Source organism: Crassostrea angulata, chromosome 1, assembly GCF_025612915.1.
Source record: "Crassostrea angulata isolate pt1a10 chromosome 1, ASM2561291v2, whole genome shotgun sequence".
Lineage (NCBI taxonomy): Eukaryota > Metazoa > Mollusca > Bivalvia > Ostreida > Ostreidae > Magallana > Magallana angulata.
The window spans coordinates 33,153,821-33,172,384 of NC_069111.1; the positions used below are offsets into that span (position 1 = coordinate 33,153,821).

At 32.0% G+C, this 18,564-nt stretch overlaps 2 protein-coding genes across 3 annotated transcripts; one reads left to right on the forward strand and one right to left on the reverse strand.

Moving 5' to 3' along the window:
• Window positions 1–1,738: 1,738 nt before the first annotated feature.
• On the forward strand, window positions 1,739–15,531 carry LOC128163862 (uncharacterized). Of its 2 annotated transcripts, XM_052827544.1 has the most exons (4): window positions 1,739–2,114; window positions 10,597–10,654; window positions 12,490–12,714; window positions 12,935–15,531. In XM_052827544.1, exons 1-4 carry the CDS (start codon window positions 2,103–2,105, stop codon window positions 13,741–13,743), a joined length of 1,104 nt encoding a protein of 367 aa, XP_052683504.1. In that variant the 5' UTR covers window positions 1,739–2,102; the 3' UTR covers window positions 13,744–15,531. The 2 variants fall into 2 exon arrangements, with proteins under 2 accessions (XP_052683504.1, XP_052683498.1); XM_052827538.1 differs by lacking the exon at window positions 1,739–2,114 and having other exon boundaries at window positions 10,462–10,654.
• Window positions 15,532–15,670: 139 nt separating this feature from the next.
• LOC128163875 (two pore potassium channel protein sup-9-like) lies at window positions 15,671–18,232 on the reverse strand. Its single transcript, XM_052827555.1, has 3 exons — window positions 18,053–18,232; window positions 16,971–17,282; window positions 15,671–16,843 (listed from the first exon to the last, which is right to left on the reverse strand). Exons 2-3 carry the CDS (start codon window positions 17,251–17,253, stop codon window positions 16,059–16,061), a joined length of 1,068 nt encoding a protein of 355 aa, XP_052683515.1. The 5' UTR covers window positions 17,254–17,282; window positions 18,053–18,232; the 3' UTR covers window positions 15,671–16,058.
• Window positions 18,233–18,564: the final 332 nt, after the last annotated feature.

The following is an 18,564-nucleotide window of genomic DNA, read 5'->3' on the forward strand; positions in this document are numbered from 1 at the left end:
AGCCTTGATAAGATTACTTATAATATTCGTGGCATATAAACAGTGATGTTTCAGTTAAATTTTGTCAAGTTAAAAAATTTAAACAATTTGACTCTTGTTTTGTCTAAAGTAATTTAAGGGTTTGCCATATGACATTATTATACTTTCATGTTAAATACTGAAATCTGATTGTTTTCAGACGCAGTTGGTAATCCGTTCTATCACTCTCAGCGTTAGCAACACACTTGGCAACGGGTAACACAACCAATTATTGTACGCGCGTAAATTATGCGCGTACGGTTCGCCGAAGAATTCACTTCATTTCTGTATAAAAGCAGTAAAATTTTCTTTAAAAGTAAGACATTTAGTATAATAAGATAAAAAGTGCCTGTTTGGGAAGCTTCGCGTCGGTTGACAATGGTTTTCTTGGGGTGTCAATTTCAACAGTTACCCTCCCAAACAGGCACTATTTATATAATGTTCAGATATGAAATAAAATGAGAATGAAACTGATGTTTATGTAACTATAATCTGTTTTGATAAACAAGGAATCATTCTTTCAGTAGTTGATCACTACATATTATTTAAAGGGACTTGGACACGATTTGAGATCAATATTTTTTTTACAATTTTTTATGTATAAAATGGTTTACTTGTGCATTTTAAATGATTGACCAAAATATTAAATGTTAAAGTCAAGTTACAAGCGAGATACAGAGGTAAGAATTGATAGTTATGTAAACAAAGCTCGAGTCTTATAGTTGTTTACAAAAAATGTAATGTAGAATTTTACCATTTCTTAGACAAAACGACGTATAAAAAACAATTTAAACTAATTCAATATCTTCATAAATACTATTATCAACAAAAGAAAGTTACATTTGATTAAAACTTACACCAATACAACACATATGTAAAAATGACAATATTCGAGCTTTGTTTACAAAACAAAGAATTATGAACTCTGTATCTTGCTTATAACTTGATATTTGAGTTTCAAATTTTGACATAATATTATAAACTTCTATATTTATTAGTATAAACATTGAAAATGGAAAAACAAAATTTGAAAATTTTAAGTGAAATCGTGTCCAAGTCCCTTTAACGAATGATTCAACATTACCTATATTTATATAATTTCAGCAATTGTACGATTAAATATTGAAATAGTCATTGATGCAATGTATAAGGTTATACATTCCATTATCGATTCGTAGAGTAATCAGAGACAAATTATAGACACTGGAAAATGTATATTAATAACTCCATAATATTCAAACTATAATAACTCAAAGATATTTCTGTACAAAACAAGTGTCTGTAGCTTCCCAGTTAATCAAAAATATATGTACGGTTGGGCTATGTTGTAACATTCATCATAAGGAAAACCTATGTGGTTTATAAATCAAAACAGAGCAAAGACTTGCATTATTTAATAAAAAATATCGGAGTTGATATTGACTTTTGATAATAATTTCAATTCGCAATTTTTTATAAGCTTAACGCAGGTACATGTATACTCTGTACTGTGCTTCAATAATATCACACTCAGGTAACATGTACATTACAACTAAAATGACTGGTCAAGGTCAAATATCAATCTGAAAGACATGAGCTAATCGCTACTGTATTTAATGATTATAAATAAAATATTTTAAATACTTTACGATAGAATTTTATTTTTAATTTGGTCTTCTTTCCCATTAGATACTAGCAAGCTTTGTTTCATTACACTGGATGCGGCCTTTCCCTCTTTCAATTGAAGTGAAAAGAAATCGGCGGAAAAGTAACTTTTACCGAAGAACTTGGTATGAATAAGTCTAAGTGCTATCTGCGATCATGGCTCTATGCTATCGGACGAACGTGCTTTTCCCCAGTATTGTAAACTGATGTTTGGTAAATATTTGTCCACATTTTCAAAAATGAATTTAAAATCGAACGCATCCTCTTCTGGCTATTTTCATTTGCGTACTTGTAATCCTGGATTTGCATGTTAATGTAATCGAAATCGATAACACGCCAGGATTAACTTCTTTCTTCATCTCCTGCCAGAAAGGAAAGAGAATGGTGTTAATGCCACTTTTGATGTTTACAACTTGAATGTTCTTTTTGAAGACTGTAAGATGCCTAGAAAAGTAAGATGTGGAAATATTTTTCATATTTAATCCTGTCTTTTTAAATGCGTTAAAACAATTGTTTTTTAATTTTTATATTAATTATCTCGCATCAAAATAAAAAAAATTAATGAGTTTTAGAACAAAAATTGAAACTACTCTTTGAAGAATATTTCAGCAAGAAACTTTCTGGAAAAAAATGTTTTAGAATTATTATATTTAAAATCATTTTTATTTTTGAATTACGTAAATATGATAATGTATCTTTTGTTAAGATTTCATGCCCCCAAAGATGGGGGCATACTGGTTTTTTCATATTTATGTTTCCGTTTGTTTTCTGTCTGCCGAACTTTAATTTGGTTTTTATAACTTCTGAATCCTGTAATACTAAGGATGTTCCTCCTGTCGGCGTCTATATCAAAACCTTTATCCGGAGACTTACTCAGACTCAAACAAGAATGACCAAATATTTTTGTGTTTTAAATGTACATTGTGTATCATAAATGTATAAATAAAACTGCATTATTTTTCGCTAATTGATCTGTTTTGGGAACATGTATTTTTTGGCAATTGTTAGATATATACCATAGTTATAGCTAGTAGGGATGGAAATAGGTCGCAGATTTCCAATCAGTTAATAGCAAATCGTTCAGTCCGATTAAACGGTAACTTGTATCAAATTACATAAATATGTGACATAATATTCTTCTTTATTCTATTATCTGTCATAGAGAACACAGTAAGCAGAGTAAGCAAAAGAAAAATTACATTTATGTGTAAATCGGAATATTATTTATAAATCATGATTACTAAATAAAACAACAGGCCAATAAGTCATTATTTAATCCCCTGACCAAAAGTTGCAAATTGTTAGTTCGATGATCAACAAAAATCAATTCAAATTTGCTTATGACAAGATCTCGTTTGAAATAATTAACTTTTTTATAGTTGTTGAATGCAGGTGCCAAATCATGACAAATTAATGTCTTGAAAACGCGTAAAATGTGTAAAATGAGGTGTAAAATATAATTTAAACATGCCGACCAATTTATGTTTCCACCCAGTCCAAAAATTACAAAGATATTCATTTTTTAATCATTAAAAAATCTTTTAATTATGTTTTTTAATTTCATACGTTTTACCATTTTTTTATTTGTACCTAGTTACCATTATTCCCACCGTGGTATCAGTTTACCGGTGAGCAATTGTCAACCCTATTCAATTATACACGTATAATGAATTTAGCAGTATAATTGTATTTGATATGTAAAAACAAAAAGAAGACATAAAAATATACTACATCGATGTCATTAAAACCCATATAAGCTAAATCATACTGTAAGAATCAAATAAACCTCCTATAGGTACCCAAATGAACCTATTGATATTACAATAAACTTATAATCTTTAAGAGTCAGAATTATTTTCCATTCTTGAACTGTGGTTCTAGCGCTAAAATGTGGAAACTGATTTCAAAAATTCTCCAACCAACCTTGTCTAACATACATGTAACCAAGCAATCTGTGAGGATGGGGACGTAGCCGGTAGGGAAGAATGTCTTTGGACAATTCTTCAAAAGTTGTGATCTTTTTATAAACATTATAATAATATTTGAAAAAGACTCCAAGAATCATAACTATTAACTACAATTGGTTTTCACTGATATTCCAATGACCAATATAGTTTTTTTTTTGTTCGGTATTACATATTAACATATAAGATATCAAATTTATTTTTAAGTTAATCATTCATTATGTTTTGCTTACAGTTTTTATTAGTTTAACCATGGAATTGTATGGATACAATTTAAGTAGAGATAAGATATTTTCCATTGATGACTTTGTTTCCATTACACTTTGATCTTGTAAGTTTTTAATGTATGCACTTATTTAGCTTTATTGTGGCAGGGAGACCATTCTTAATACTTTAAGAGTTGGCTTATTAGTCAACTGCCATTTTCTGACGTATTTATATTTCTATCTAAAATTTTGCGTCTTTTTCAATAAATAGCAATGCTTTACAACTTACTATGCTATACTGTTTTTGTTGCAAAATAAAAACACATGAGCTGAAATGTTGAATTGGATTGATCAAAATGTTTTTAACATAAATGATTTTATTTAGTTTTGATTGTAAATTTTAGAATTTTAAGTATGTTTGTTTATTGTTCGTGTAACGTTCGATTTCATATGGATTTTTTAAGCATCATTGGGTTTCATAATGTACACAGTTATATCAGCGGGTATCTTAAGAATCTGGATGGTTGACAAATAACTCATCATCAGTTAGCTTATTTGTTTAGTTATAAAATATCATAATTACAGTAAAGAAAAAATCCATATATTTTATCTTTTGTATATGGATTTTTTTTATATTTTTATATATAGAGCCCACGTAGATATTTTAAAGGGGCATGGTCACGATTTTGGTCTAATTTTATTTATTTTTTTTTTATTATTATTTACAATGCTTTAGAAATGCATTTCTTATTATCAAATTAAATTTGGGTGATTTAAGCAAGATACAGGGCAAACAATTCTTCGTCATGTAAAGAAGGCTCGTGCCCTGTTTTTGTTTACATAGGTTCAATATACCAGTAAAGAATCTTTTTCAAGCTGATTTGTTTATGTTCTTATTCATTTTTAGCATAAATAAACAGTTCTAACGTTTAACACATACAGTTGAGGTTTAAAACTGGAATTTTCACTGCAACATTCAAAATGTAAACAAAAGCTTCGTTTACATAGCGAAAAATTATAAGCTCTGTAACTTGCTTATAACTCAACAAATGACACTCAAATTTTGGTTGTCTGTTAAAAATGCCCTACTGAAGCATTGTAAGCATAAAAATCGAAAAAATAATAATGCCCCTTTAAAGAAGACCTATACAGTCTAAAAATGGCCATGACCATCGATCCCTTTTAAAGATTATTTAGAATGTTAGTAAATTGTGGCACTAGTGTAAAATTATGCTTAATTATTATTTTACAGATCCTGCAAATAAATGAAAAATAAGTTATATCAGGGTAAAGATCTGATAACAAAGATATTAATGCTTCTAGTTACAAAAACCCGCATAATATCATCTTTTAGACCTTTTACATATACATATGCACATGTACATTGTATTGCAATTGGTCTTCGTCCGTCATCATCTGTTAACAATTTTACATATTTTTAGCTCACCTGAGCCAAAGGCTCAAGTGAGCTTTTCTGATCACAATTTGTCCGTTGTCTGTCGTTGTCGTCGTTGTCGTTGTCGTCGTTGTCGTTGTTAACTTTTCACATTTTCATCTTCTTCTCAAGAACCACTGGACAGATTTCAACCAAATTTGGCACAAATCACCACTAGGTGAAGGGGATTCAAGCTTGTTCAAATGAAGTGCCACGCCCTTTTTAAAGGGGAGATAATTGAGAATTATTAAAAATTTGTTGGTATTTTTCAAAAATCTTCTTCTCAAAAACTATTCAGCCGGAAAAGCTTAAACTTGTGTGGAGGCATCCTCAGGTAGTGTAGATTCACGTTTGTTCAAATCATGGTCCCCGGGGGTAGGGAGGGGCCACAGTTGGGGGATCAAGTTTTACATAGGAATATATAGAGAAAATCTTTAAAAATCTTCTTCTCAAAAACTATCAGGCCAGAAAAGCTCAAATTAAAATGGGAGCATCCTCAGGTAGTGTAGATTCAAGTTTGTTCAAATCATGGTTCCCAGGGGTAGGGTGGGGCCACAATTGGGGGATCAAGTTGTACATAGGAATAAATGGAGAAAATCTTTAAAAATCTTCTTCTCAAAAACTATGAGGCCTGAAAAGCTCAAATTTAAATGGAAGCATCCTCAGGAAGTGTAGATTCAAAATTGTTCAAATCATGATTCCCGGGGTTAGGGTGGGGCCACAATTGGGGGATCAAGTTTTACATAGGAATATATAGAGAAAATTTTTAAGAATCTTCTTCTCAAAAACTATTAGGCCAGAAAAGCTCTAATTAAATTGGAAGCATGCTCAGGAAATGTAGATTTAAGTTTGTTCAAATCATGGTCCCCGGGGGTAGGATGGGGTCACAATTGGGGGATCAAGTTTAAATTAGGAATATATAGAGAAAATCTTTAAAAATCTTCTTCTCAAAAACTACTAGGCCAGGAAAGCTCAACTTTGAGTGGAAGCATCCGCAGGTAGTGTAGATTCAAGTTTGTTTAAATCATGGTCCCCGTGGGTAGGGAGGGGCCACAATAGGGGGATCATGTTTTAAATATAGAGAAAATCTTTAAAAATCCATCTTCTAAAAAACTATTAGGCCAGAAAAGCTCAAATTAAAATGGAAGCATCCTCAGGTAGTGTAGATTTAAGTCTGTTCAAATCATGATCCCCAGGGGTAGGGTGGGGCCACAATTGGGGGATCAGGTTTTACATAGGAATATATATAGAGAAAATCTTTGAAAGCTTATTTTCAAAATCTATTAGGCCAGATAGGCTCAAATTAAAATGGAAGCATCCTCAGGTAGTGTAGATTCAAGTTTGTTTAAATCATGGTCCCCGGGGGTAGGGAGGGGCCACAATTGGGGGATCAATTTTTACATAAGAGTATATAGAGAAAATCTTTTTAAAAATTTCTTTTAATAACTATTTGGCCAAGAAATCTCAAATTGGCATGTAACCATCCTCAGATAATGTAGATTCAAGTTTGTTCAAATCATGGTTCCTGGGGGTAGGGCGGGGCCACAATGGGGGATACATTTTTATATATAGAGAAAATCTTTAAAAGTCTTCTTCTCAAATGTATTAGGCCAGGAAAGCCCAAATTTGATTGGAGGCATCCCCAGATCATATAGATTCAAGTTTGTTTAAATAATAGTCCAGGGGTAGGGTGAGGCCACAATGGGGGATGAAATTTTACTTAGGAATATATAGAGAAAATCTTTCAAAATCTTCTTTTTAAAGACTATTTGGCCAGAAAAGCTTAAACTTGTGTAGAGGCATCCTCGGGTAGTGTAAATTCAAGTTCGAAAATCACTAGTGGTAGGGCGGGACCGTAATGGCGGTTTGAATTTATACATAGGAATATATAGAGAAAATCTTTAAAAATATTCTGGGAAAGTTTTTGGTCCAAAACTCAGTACTTAGTGTGAAAGCACAGGTTATGAGATTAAAGGTAGATTTAAGTTTGATGAAACCATGATTCCCTAGAGAATAGTGGGGCCACGAAATGGGGGGGGGGGGGTATATAGGAATAGAGAAAAATCTTAGAGGTACAACAACAAAAGGGGCTTGGTATTTACCAAAAAATAAGAGGTGGATAAAAATTGGCAGATTTTCAATTTTTTTTTAGCAAGATCTACTGTACTCAGTTGTCAAGATATTTTGATACTGTAATGCTAATTTGATCAGAATTAAGGCAATTGTTGCTCAGGTGAGCGATGTGGCCCCTGGGCCTCTTGTCATTCCTATGTTACTGTTTATGTTGTTCAAGCCAACCATAAACCTCGGACCATAACTGGGTCCCCAGAAAGGGGTTCAATGTTTAAAATAGAAAAAGCATATGCTACGAAATGTAATGTTACAAGGAACTGCTGTTCAGGTGAGCGATGTGGCCCATGGGCCTCTTGTTATTATTTTACTTCTTAAAAACTACAAGGTTAATTGTAACTATTTTTGATGTGAAGCATTTATATAGTAAGGGGAATTCAAAGGGGCATGGTTACGATTTTAGTCAAAAATTATTTTTCGGAGTTTCATATTGACAATGCTTCAGTAAGGCATTTTTAATAGGCAACAGAAATTTGAGTATCATTCGTTGAGTTATAAGCGAGTTACAGAGCTTAAAATTCTTCGTTATGGAAACAAAGCGCTTGTTTACATTTATAATGTTGAAGTGAAAAATCCAGTTTCAGATCTAAAATGAATATGTTAAACGTTAGGAAGTGTTTATTTATGCTTAAAAGGAATAAAAAGATAGGCAACTCACCTTGAAAAAAGAATTTTTCTGGTATATTGAACCGATGTAAACATAAACAGGGCACGAGCCTTATTTACATGACAAATAATTGTGAGCCCTGCATCTTGCTTATAAATCTACGAATGACTCTCAAATTTAATTTGATCATTAGAAATGTATTTCTATAGCATTGTAAATAATAAAAAAAGGAAAATACAACTTGACCAAAATTATGACCATACCCCTTTAAATTGTGAAATCCATGGCTCTGCAACTACAGGGCTTCACAGGCGAGACCAAATATGTAAAAAAAAAGAAAAAAAAAAGAAAAAAAAAGAAACAAACAAACAAACAAAAAAACAACAAATTTTCATAAATCTTCTCTGCCCCAACACTTGTGTGATGTTTACTCACCCCTCAACCTAAATTATTTAATTATTTCTATCATTTAAAACAAAAACAGTTTTTGAACTTTCTAAAAAAAAATTGACTTGTTAGTAGTAAAGTAATAAATGGCTAGTAACTTAAATCACTGATAAGCAGTACATGTAAAATGATTTTGGTATAAATGACAGATGGTGATGAAATGTCAAGGAAGGTTGAAAATTCAAAATCTGGATAAATGTAAGTGAGTAACATATTATAGTTTTTAATTTTTTTTTTTGGGGGGGGGGATGTATGCCCATAGGGAGAGTTTCTGTCTGCCCCTGAGGATGGGGGATGAAACATGTATATACTAGCCACCTTGTTTTAGTTTTTCTATGAAAACATACACACATAAAACCTATCTTGAAAGTTGACAGATATAGGGGAAAATTTCTATCAGAGTCTTGCACCTTTTCAATATTAGGCAATGCATTCGATATTTAGGTTTTTTGCTAAAATTATAGGATTCATAGTCCTTTTTGAAAGATTTTAGGCATGGAGGTGGTACAATAATTAATACAAGATTATATTGTTTCTACTCCAGAATGAAACTTAATTAGAACCATTTTAACCAGACCTTGGACTTTTGGTTTGGCGTAGCTATCTACTTCTTGCGTCCAAACAAGTATATAATGACGCTGTTTCAAGCAATTGCAAAATATACACCGATTGTGTAGTCTTAGCCCAAAAGCCAGACAAATCTTTTTGATTTCACAGAGCTAGGACTGAGTGGCCAGCAATGAAATAGACAGGCCTACGTCACATTGCTGTTTGACACAACTACCCAAAGTCCAACCTCTAGATAAAATGGTTCTAAATGCACATATGAGAATCCTCTACAAGTTTGTGTATGCCATAAGGTTATGGTACTCAGGTGACCTTTAATTCATATTGGCCTCTTGTTTCATTCTTGCATGTGTATAATAGCCTTAGGAATACATTGAAACAGTTCAGACAATGCAAATTGGGGTAAAGTACGATATCATTGGGGTAAAGTACGATATCATTGGGGTAAAAACAATATCATCTTGATAAAATATGTTTTCATTTGGGGTACAAAATGTGAAAAAAAGATCGATATTATTGATTTAAAAAAATAAAACATTGAGGTAAAATACAACATCATTGGGGTAAAATACAATAACACCTGGGTAAAATACGATTTCACCTGGGTAAAATATCATTGGGATCACCTGGGTGAAAAAATATCACCTAGGTAAAACACGATATCATTTGGGTAAAATGCTATATTATTTTGGGTTAAGTACGATATCATTGGGATAAAATACGATATCATTGGTGTAAACTACGATTTCATTATAATTAGTGTTTAAACTTCTACAATTCATTTAATTGATTTATTAATCATTTGACATACGTCAGTAATTATTTTGATCAAAAAAACATTCATTCACGTAATTCTAGTCATGAAAATTATACTAGTCTTTGAATAATACCTAAGCCTGGTAATTAAAGACATTCTGGATTTGTATTCACGAGACATACATGTATATAATAACATCTATATAGATAATCATTCAAGTCCATGTCGATACCTACCAGAATCAAAATTGATTACATGTAGTTTTATAAATTTACGAAATTCAAAACCTGGATTGAAAAGCAAAGATTGGAAAACTATACCAAGACTGTTTTAAATCCCGATCTCTTGACACTGACATCCATTATCTTAAAACTTAATCTGGATTTAAAATAGCAGTCGACGCATCATCAATGTTTAACCGGAAAATCTACAGCATCTGATTATCTTCTGCCCTTCAGGACAGTTGCTCGTTTTTTATTTCCTTCGGTATACATAGAAAACATCTACTTCCTGTTTTAAGTGCTCTTAAACTTGCATCGTCAGCAGCCACAACGTTTTTTAAGTACTTTACGTTTAAAATTTTTTTTTATTTTTTTTTAAAAAAGTGCCCTTCGTATTGACGGCACTTTCACAGCTATATACGGAAGTTGTAGCAATTGGGATGAATAAAATTGTTCATTGATTTATTTATTCACTTTTGATGATTTTTAAGGCTGTAGTAGATGATGGTTTTTATCAAAGGCTCAAATCAGCAGGAACAACGAAAATACCGTCATCGACTTATCCAACAATTTTTTAATGTTAGTTTTAATATCTTTCAGAGAGCGTTCTTCCAACTTTTGTTGATCTTGCATCATTTACCACTTTCATCTCCTGCAGGTAATCAAAATTTTATATATAATATGCAAATTCAATGATTGATTAACATCTTAACGCAGTTTTTGAAAATGTCAATGATATAGACAAAAATAAGAAAATTGCCGGGCGGATCTCAATATTTTGATTTTCTTAGATTGTTGGACATTACATTAATTGGCTTTTTAAATTTTAAAGTATTTTTAAAATATCATTCATTTACTTTCAATTATTACGTTTTATTGTGTTAGTAGAATTGAAAACACTTTATAATTGATATTAATAGTAATTACTAAAAGCCATGCAAAATGCAATCTTTTATCATTTGTATTGCCATAGCGAAAAACGTAGGATTAAAAAAATGATCCTGCGTCTGTGAGATCCCAAGGGAACAAATCATGACTTTTTTTTTATCGCAAGGTGAATTCCTCTATCGGCATCAAAAAAGTACACAGTTTTGTCTTACTTCTGTATAATTTCAGAAACCATCAAGCTTTGAACATTGAAAGTTTACAAATGCTTTTTCATACATTTCCTTGTTCGATTTCCTTTAGGAGTTGGCCAATTTATGCATAACATATCAACTCTTTAAGCAAAATAGGATAGATAAAAGGCAAGAAAAGCTTATAAAGAATAGAAGAAGTAACAGTAAAATTGTATCCTCTTCACACGAATTCCTCGTGCAAACTGGATAGTGACATTTACAATGTGACGTCTTAGCATATTAGAACCATGTCCGATTCCTATCTTGTACCACATCTCACATTCTCTTTTTTGATGCCGCTGGGTGTGTATAATTACTTGTTTGATATCTTATATATGTTTTTTTCTTATCCTACTCTCTTCATTGGACCATTTGTACGATGATGGGCCCTCAAAATCTTTCATAAAAAGCTCTCATATACATGTATGTTAACTAGTATGGCGTGTCAGAAGTTGCTATATTCGATATGTTTCTATGTATATTGTACAAGGCTATTACAGCTGAAGATTTTCTTTAATAAAAAATAAAATTAAAAAAAATTCTTACCTTATACTTTTCTATGGATTTCACCTTCAATACAAATTAAATCGTTTTACAAAACAAATGGTGCACTGAGTATTATATACATGTATATGTAATAAAAATAAAAGTTATACAATAAGAACAACGAAATATGCATTCCAAATGATTGACTGTTTGATTACATATCAATTTTAAAAATAAAAAAAAATTGAATATTACCTGCATAATCGATTTTTTTCAATCGTATTTCGAAAAAAAATTGTAATATTAATTGTATATACGGTGCAATGTGACTTGTTATATCGCACCGTGTATGCTGCATCTGTGTTATTTGTTTCCGTTCAGTAGTGACTCTAGGTTCAATGTGCTGGGTGTACCCTATTCAAAACTTAATAATTGTAAATAATAAACATTTATATATTTACAATCAGGAAATTGGTACAAAGGTTATTAAAATAATAAATTACTTAGTACGTACTTGCATAACATTTAAGAATACAGATAAAAAATCTACAAGAAATTTTGACCAGAACAACACAAAAAGAAATCTTTCAATTATTTAATTATTTACATAATACATGTACATGGACAACTGTTTTAGAATGGGCAGGTTTATGTCAATTTGTGAGTTACTGCAATGTTTGTGCTTGACTTTGTAAACGATATTATAATGATTTTAAATCTACATCCATGTTTTGATGAAATGAACAAGCTGCATAGATCTGGTTTAGTATTTTTAGATAATAAATACCTGTACATAGTATTCATGATATCAAATCTCTATGGAAGAATAACCAGAATCAATAGCAATGATTATAAAAATTTTCATCTTATAATTTATGTGTTCACTCAGGTTGTGCCATTGCCTACTACAAATTTCCTTCCTCGACAACGTCAGGAGTTTTTGCAACTTACACTATGAAAACGAACGAAGAGTGTGGGGAGTTATGTACGAGCCAGGCCAACTGTAAAGGCTATGGCCACAACAGTGTGACATTAGCTTGTTACGTGTCTGCTAATGACGACCCCACCCCTGATACCTATTCCTGGAGCTTCTACGCAAAAATGTGTCTCAAAGGTATACTAGTGCAGGCGGTGCAAACAAAGAATGTTCCATTATATTTGAGGGTATAAGTGCTACAATTTATGAACAAGGTTACAATTGTCTTTAATAAGTATATGGATGTAATTCTGTTTTCTATATAAATTTTACTTGTGCATTTTTTTTAAAAATAAGGTTAAAATCTAAAAGGTTTTTGGCTTTACACCACTTTCACTTGTAAACATTGATTTCATAGATTTATTAGCCTTATTACCGACAACTGAAGAAATAACTACAGCGGAAATGGTTACCACCAACCCAACAACAATACGACTCACAACAATAGTTACAACAGAGGATACAACAACTGTTCCTCTCTCAACAGTTTATGCTTCAACAATAGTCCACCTGATCACAACAGAACACACGACAGAACAAACAAGTATACAGACAACGGAACAAACCACTGAACAGACAACGGAACAAACCACTGAACAGACAACAGAACAAACAACTATACAGACAACGGAACAGACAACTGCACAAACAACGGAACAAACAACTATACAGACAACGGAACAAACAACTGAACAGACAACTATACCGACAACGGAACGAACCACTGCACAAAAAACTATACAGAAAACGGAACAAACAACGAAACAAACCACTAAACAGTCAACTGAACAAACAACAGCTATACAAACTACGGAACAAACGACAGCTATACAAACCACGAAACAAACCACATCTTTACAAACAACTACATCAACAACCACAGGTCCTGACTTCATATCTTCTTACTGCACTTGCACCTGTGAGGAATCTGATTTGACGGTTTCTGAACGCATAGAGGAGAGAAGACAAGATCTACAATTAAGTGTTCGTGAGTTGTCGGCCTTTAAAAAAAAGCTAATATGTGCACCTGACTTCCGTCCCTCAGCAAACAGTATCGGCTCCATTGGAGTGTTTATTCTTGTGATATGGGGTGTTTTGTTTGCATTCCCAGACATTATTAGAGCAGTACACGTAATTCGAAGATTTGTTAAAAAGAGAAGATCGTAAATGTGTTAATCTGTATTCAGTTTCTTTGATGTGATGGACATTCATCAGGGAGTAAAATCATAAACGACAGTAGAGATACACTGATATTAATTCCTGTTTATTAAGAATGAATTCAACGTACCAGGTAATATCATTGAGCGATATCTACCTGTATTTGCTTTGAGTATGAATGATACTTTATTAGTGACAGTCAAATCATTATGTTGACCATTTTAGCAGCAGAATTTTTTTTTATATATTTTGTATTTAAGTTTTTTTTCTTCAAAAAATTTGTGAACCCCACTCAATTGCATCCTTTTTATAAACAAATTGATCAAACACATTTGATGATTATTGATATGAATTGTTTTATATGGATTTGGAAATATAAAAAATAGCAATGATACATTCGTGTAAAGGATATGAACAACAAATTATTTATTAATATCGACAATAATTATTTGTTGTCAGTCACACAAATATATCAACTTTAGATAAATATTTCCCCGGAACTACACGTTGAAAGGTTTTTTATATAAAAAAAATAGTTTACACAAGTGCTGTTTAGTGTTTTTATGTAGATTAAGTCTGTAAATATTTTATTTCATTCAGATAATACTAGCATACAATTTGAATGCGTATGCTTTCAATAATTTCAAAGAATGTAAAAATAACAAAAAATTCATAAAGGCCCTTTAACACTGCACACTGTGTTTGGGTAAGTTTTGAGTAATCTAAACAATCTGCCTTTTTCCATGTTCAATAGAAAAAATCTCTTATATACATACGGTGCATGTTATAATCCGTACTTTGTTTTTATTATCATTATTAACTTAGTCTATCGGTGATGTTTAGATAATTGTTTATAAAAATTAATCTTATTGTTCATAAATATGTACACAATGCAGTTAGAAAATTTTATGGAAAATGAGATCATACAAATTTGAATGAATTAGTCTAAAGGCAAAACTTATGTAAGATTACATATATTAGCTGTTCTGTCGTCAGTTAAGTTATATATCTTTGATTACCATTATGATAACTGGGTAAAAGTAGTTCAAAACTAAATGTAGAATATGTGTGGTCCTCCATTTAATAATTTTATCAGTTAAAACGTCAAACTCGAAACAAACAGTAGACAAGTAATGCCTCACAGGAAAGAAACAGATCGTTTATAATGATAAAGGGTGGTAAAGTTTACTAGAGATCACCGAATTGATGGAACTGAAAGCAAACACAATTAAAACAACAAATATATATTCTTATTATGAGGCTCATATCGACAGATTATCAAATCAACTAATTTTGAGCACATTGATTACTTTGATATTTGAATATTCTCAGATGGTCTGAAGCTAGGAAACATTAAAAGAAGACTTTTAAAGAATACATTTCTTTAATTAGTAATATTGTCAAATGGTACAAAATTCTGAAAACAAAACTGCTAATCGTTTAAAATCGTTTCCCCATCGGAAATGATACACATGCGTTTTGATTGATGGTATTATAACTTGCACATTTGATCATTCCAATTTGTGATGTACAAAATTTACAGCTTTCATGAACGGTTAAGTGATGAGGGATTTGTATTTTTTTAACGATAAAACTAAGATAAGCAGGTTGTTTGTGATGCATTTCTTCATCATCAAAATGTTTTTGTAAAGACACTTAACAACTAAGTTGTGTCTTCAGCACCCTATAGCTAGTACATGTTGTATAAGTGATCACAAATCATATTAATGAACTTATGTTTTAATAAGCATATTATCATAATATAATAATGTTACTTGGTCATTTTAAAAGTGTTAACGAGGAGTTTCATTTCATTGAGATGATATTTTTTATCATAAAAACGGGAAATTGCATATTTAAAAGTACTATTGGTATAAACAAAATATGTATACCAGTAAATCAAAAAGAAGAGATATCTACAAAACTTATATACAAATTAAATGAATTAACTTTTATTCTAATATTTATTCTCAATTTCATACAAAATTATAATATAATATAAGTATGTACGTGTTCTCATTGTCCCGACAAAACATTGTCGACTCCTTGAAAAACATTTTTTAATGCCTTTTGCACCTCTAAGAAAAGTTATTTTATTTTAAGTAAAAAAGAACAACAGTGTCGTCTATCTGCAGAAAATGTCAATTTACGTACTACATAAAATAGACTGGTGTATGTTATGAAATACATCTGACGTGTACATTGTACATGTGTTATGTAAAGCATAAACATTTTACATGTGTGAATAAATCACCAAGAATCACTGTATATCAAATGTGTCTGATACATTTACGCAAAAACATTCTTTTCATTACATAACGATTCTACAACGACGCTCTTTTATTTCTTTGCCATTCCAGAAACGATTCCATCTCATCCGACAGTTCGTCGTCCTTATTAGACATGTTGACAGTTGAGTGTATAAACGGTGAAATGTGATTAGAATTAGGATTGGAGTTGTAAATTTTGTCTTTAGGGGAACGCCATTTATAGCAAGAACACGAACAAACTGACAATACTTCTTGAAATTCTGGACGCTCTTGAGCATTCGACACAACACCGCCATTTCCAGTTATGACGTCACCTTCGAGGCGAACTGCATTCTGGGCAGCCACGGCAGCCTCGATTTCGTCTCTTCGTTCATCCTCGGTGTTCATGGTTAAGAATCGTAATACAAGAAGATTCATGGCTGCAGATATAACAGTTAAACCAATAATGATGAACAGCAAGCTGAGAACTATATACTCAGGGTTGTTATGATCGCGCTGCATGGCAACAAAATCTCCGAATCCAATAGTTGTTAAGGTTATAAAACAATAATATAAAGCGTCCAGAAGCTTCCATCCTTCGAATTTGGAGAATAATAGAGCACCTGTGGTCAATATTATCGTCGATAATATTAAAGTTATAACTATCAAATCAGTCTGTGATACCTCGGTGTTTTTCCATCTGAAACACTTCTTGATATGTTTGAGTAAAAATGTCACAAAAGTATTTAAACGCTCGCCAACACTTTGAAACATGATAAGGAATAAAGGTATCCCAACCAACGCGTATATCATACAAAATAACTTCCCTGGAACAGTTTTTGGGGTACTATGGCCATAACCTAAAAATGAAATTATTAATATTAACTTGAGTTCTTTATATGTATTCGGTTAGATTTTTAACCCAATAATGTCTAGATTTATACTGGTTCATGGTGATTTTTGCGGTTGGAAGAATGAATAACTTACCAATTACTGAGCAGACTACCAAGGAAAAGTAGAGCGCGCCAACAAACTTCCACTGGTTTTCTACCCTGTATTGTCTGGACCGCAGTGCGTTTTCTCGGATTCTCTCGAAGTCCTCATCCGAGATGTTGTACTGAGCAATGATTTTCTCCTCGTAGCTGAGTAGACTCCTCTTCATTTCTATCTCATTTTCAGACTCGAGAGCATCAAACACTGCGGCTCCGATCAGGAGATAAGTGAAGGTACAGACGATCAGCGACAAGGTGCGGACATTCTGTCGCTTCATCCTTCACGGCTCAGATGACCAAGAGAGATCTAAAATGGTTACAATATGATTCTTTTCAAATTCTCTTCTAACGAAATTTTGAGCTTCAGAATGTTTACTTTAGTTTTTCTGCATGATTATTTATTTATACTCTGTGTGAATACTTTTATTTCGAAAATGGTCACACAAAGATTATAAGTGACCATAGGCATGCCTCTGGCCCACGAGCATTTGTACTTGTAGTATAAGGTCAGCAGATGAATTTTTTGGTGCACGAAAGCACTTAAATTTTTTATATACATTGTAACCCTAAGAGTAAATTTCCACATTTATATATCATTCTGTTTTAGCATTGTAATTGTATAAACGAATTTTGTAACATCTGTGTAAGTATTCTGAATATGCATATGTACCATTGGACAAATGAAATAATTATTTGATACAATATAAAGAGTAATAGAGTGAAGCTGTGAGAAAATCCTGGGGGAATATAAACCTAACACGACACAGGGAGAAATCGATATCTAGTTAACAGTGTGTTACAAGTTCTATAAATATGAGAGAAAAATCAATGCGAGTAGACTACCAGTTCATCATAGCACCCTAATAACAAACATCTCTCAATCAAAAGAAGATCTTTGACATCGATTTTAGGATATTTATAAATCTAACTTCAGCTATATTTAACAAGATGAACCGTTCAATTAACAATCTATATTCACAATCAAAAATCCTGTCTAATTTGCCGCACAATAAACATGACTGCTGGTGCAGTAAGGACGAGAGCAAACAGAGAACAGATTTGGGTGTTAATACTCACCCAGTAAAGATGTCGTAAATGGAGACTATCGTTTCATCGTGTGGTCCAAGATTTAAAGATGGATAACGAATCTTGCACTCATTAGACATAAGCATGTGCATATGTTGACAACCATTTGGTATCGATCGAAAGTAGCAGACGATAACGAGACTGAAGACGAATGTGGAAATCTAAGTCCCGCGCGAAGCCGCTCCGATCAATACTCTTGGTTTTTATTTAGCGCTGCATGAACTACTGTCGTTGTTGACAAACACTTGTTTAAATACATAATTTGTTTTCGGTGTATTTTTTATTTTTAAATACATGGGTCAAATTAAGAGCTCTGTGTTTTGTGTGATGAGATAAAAGACGCAAATCATAGCACGTAAATGAATATGATGTGAGTAATCTTTGAATCAACAAGCCTTAAGAATGGTAAAATCTTTATCCGAAAATGAAAAAAAAATTAAATGACGGTTCGAAACAGAGTTAATAAAATATTTTAAAACTGTAATTATATTACTTTATTAGTT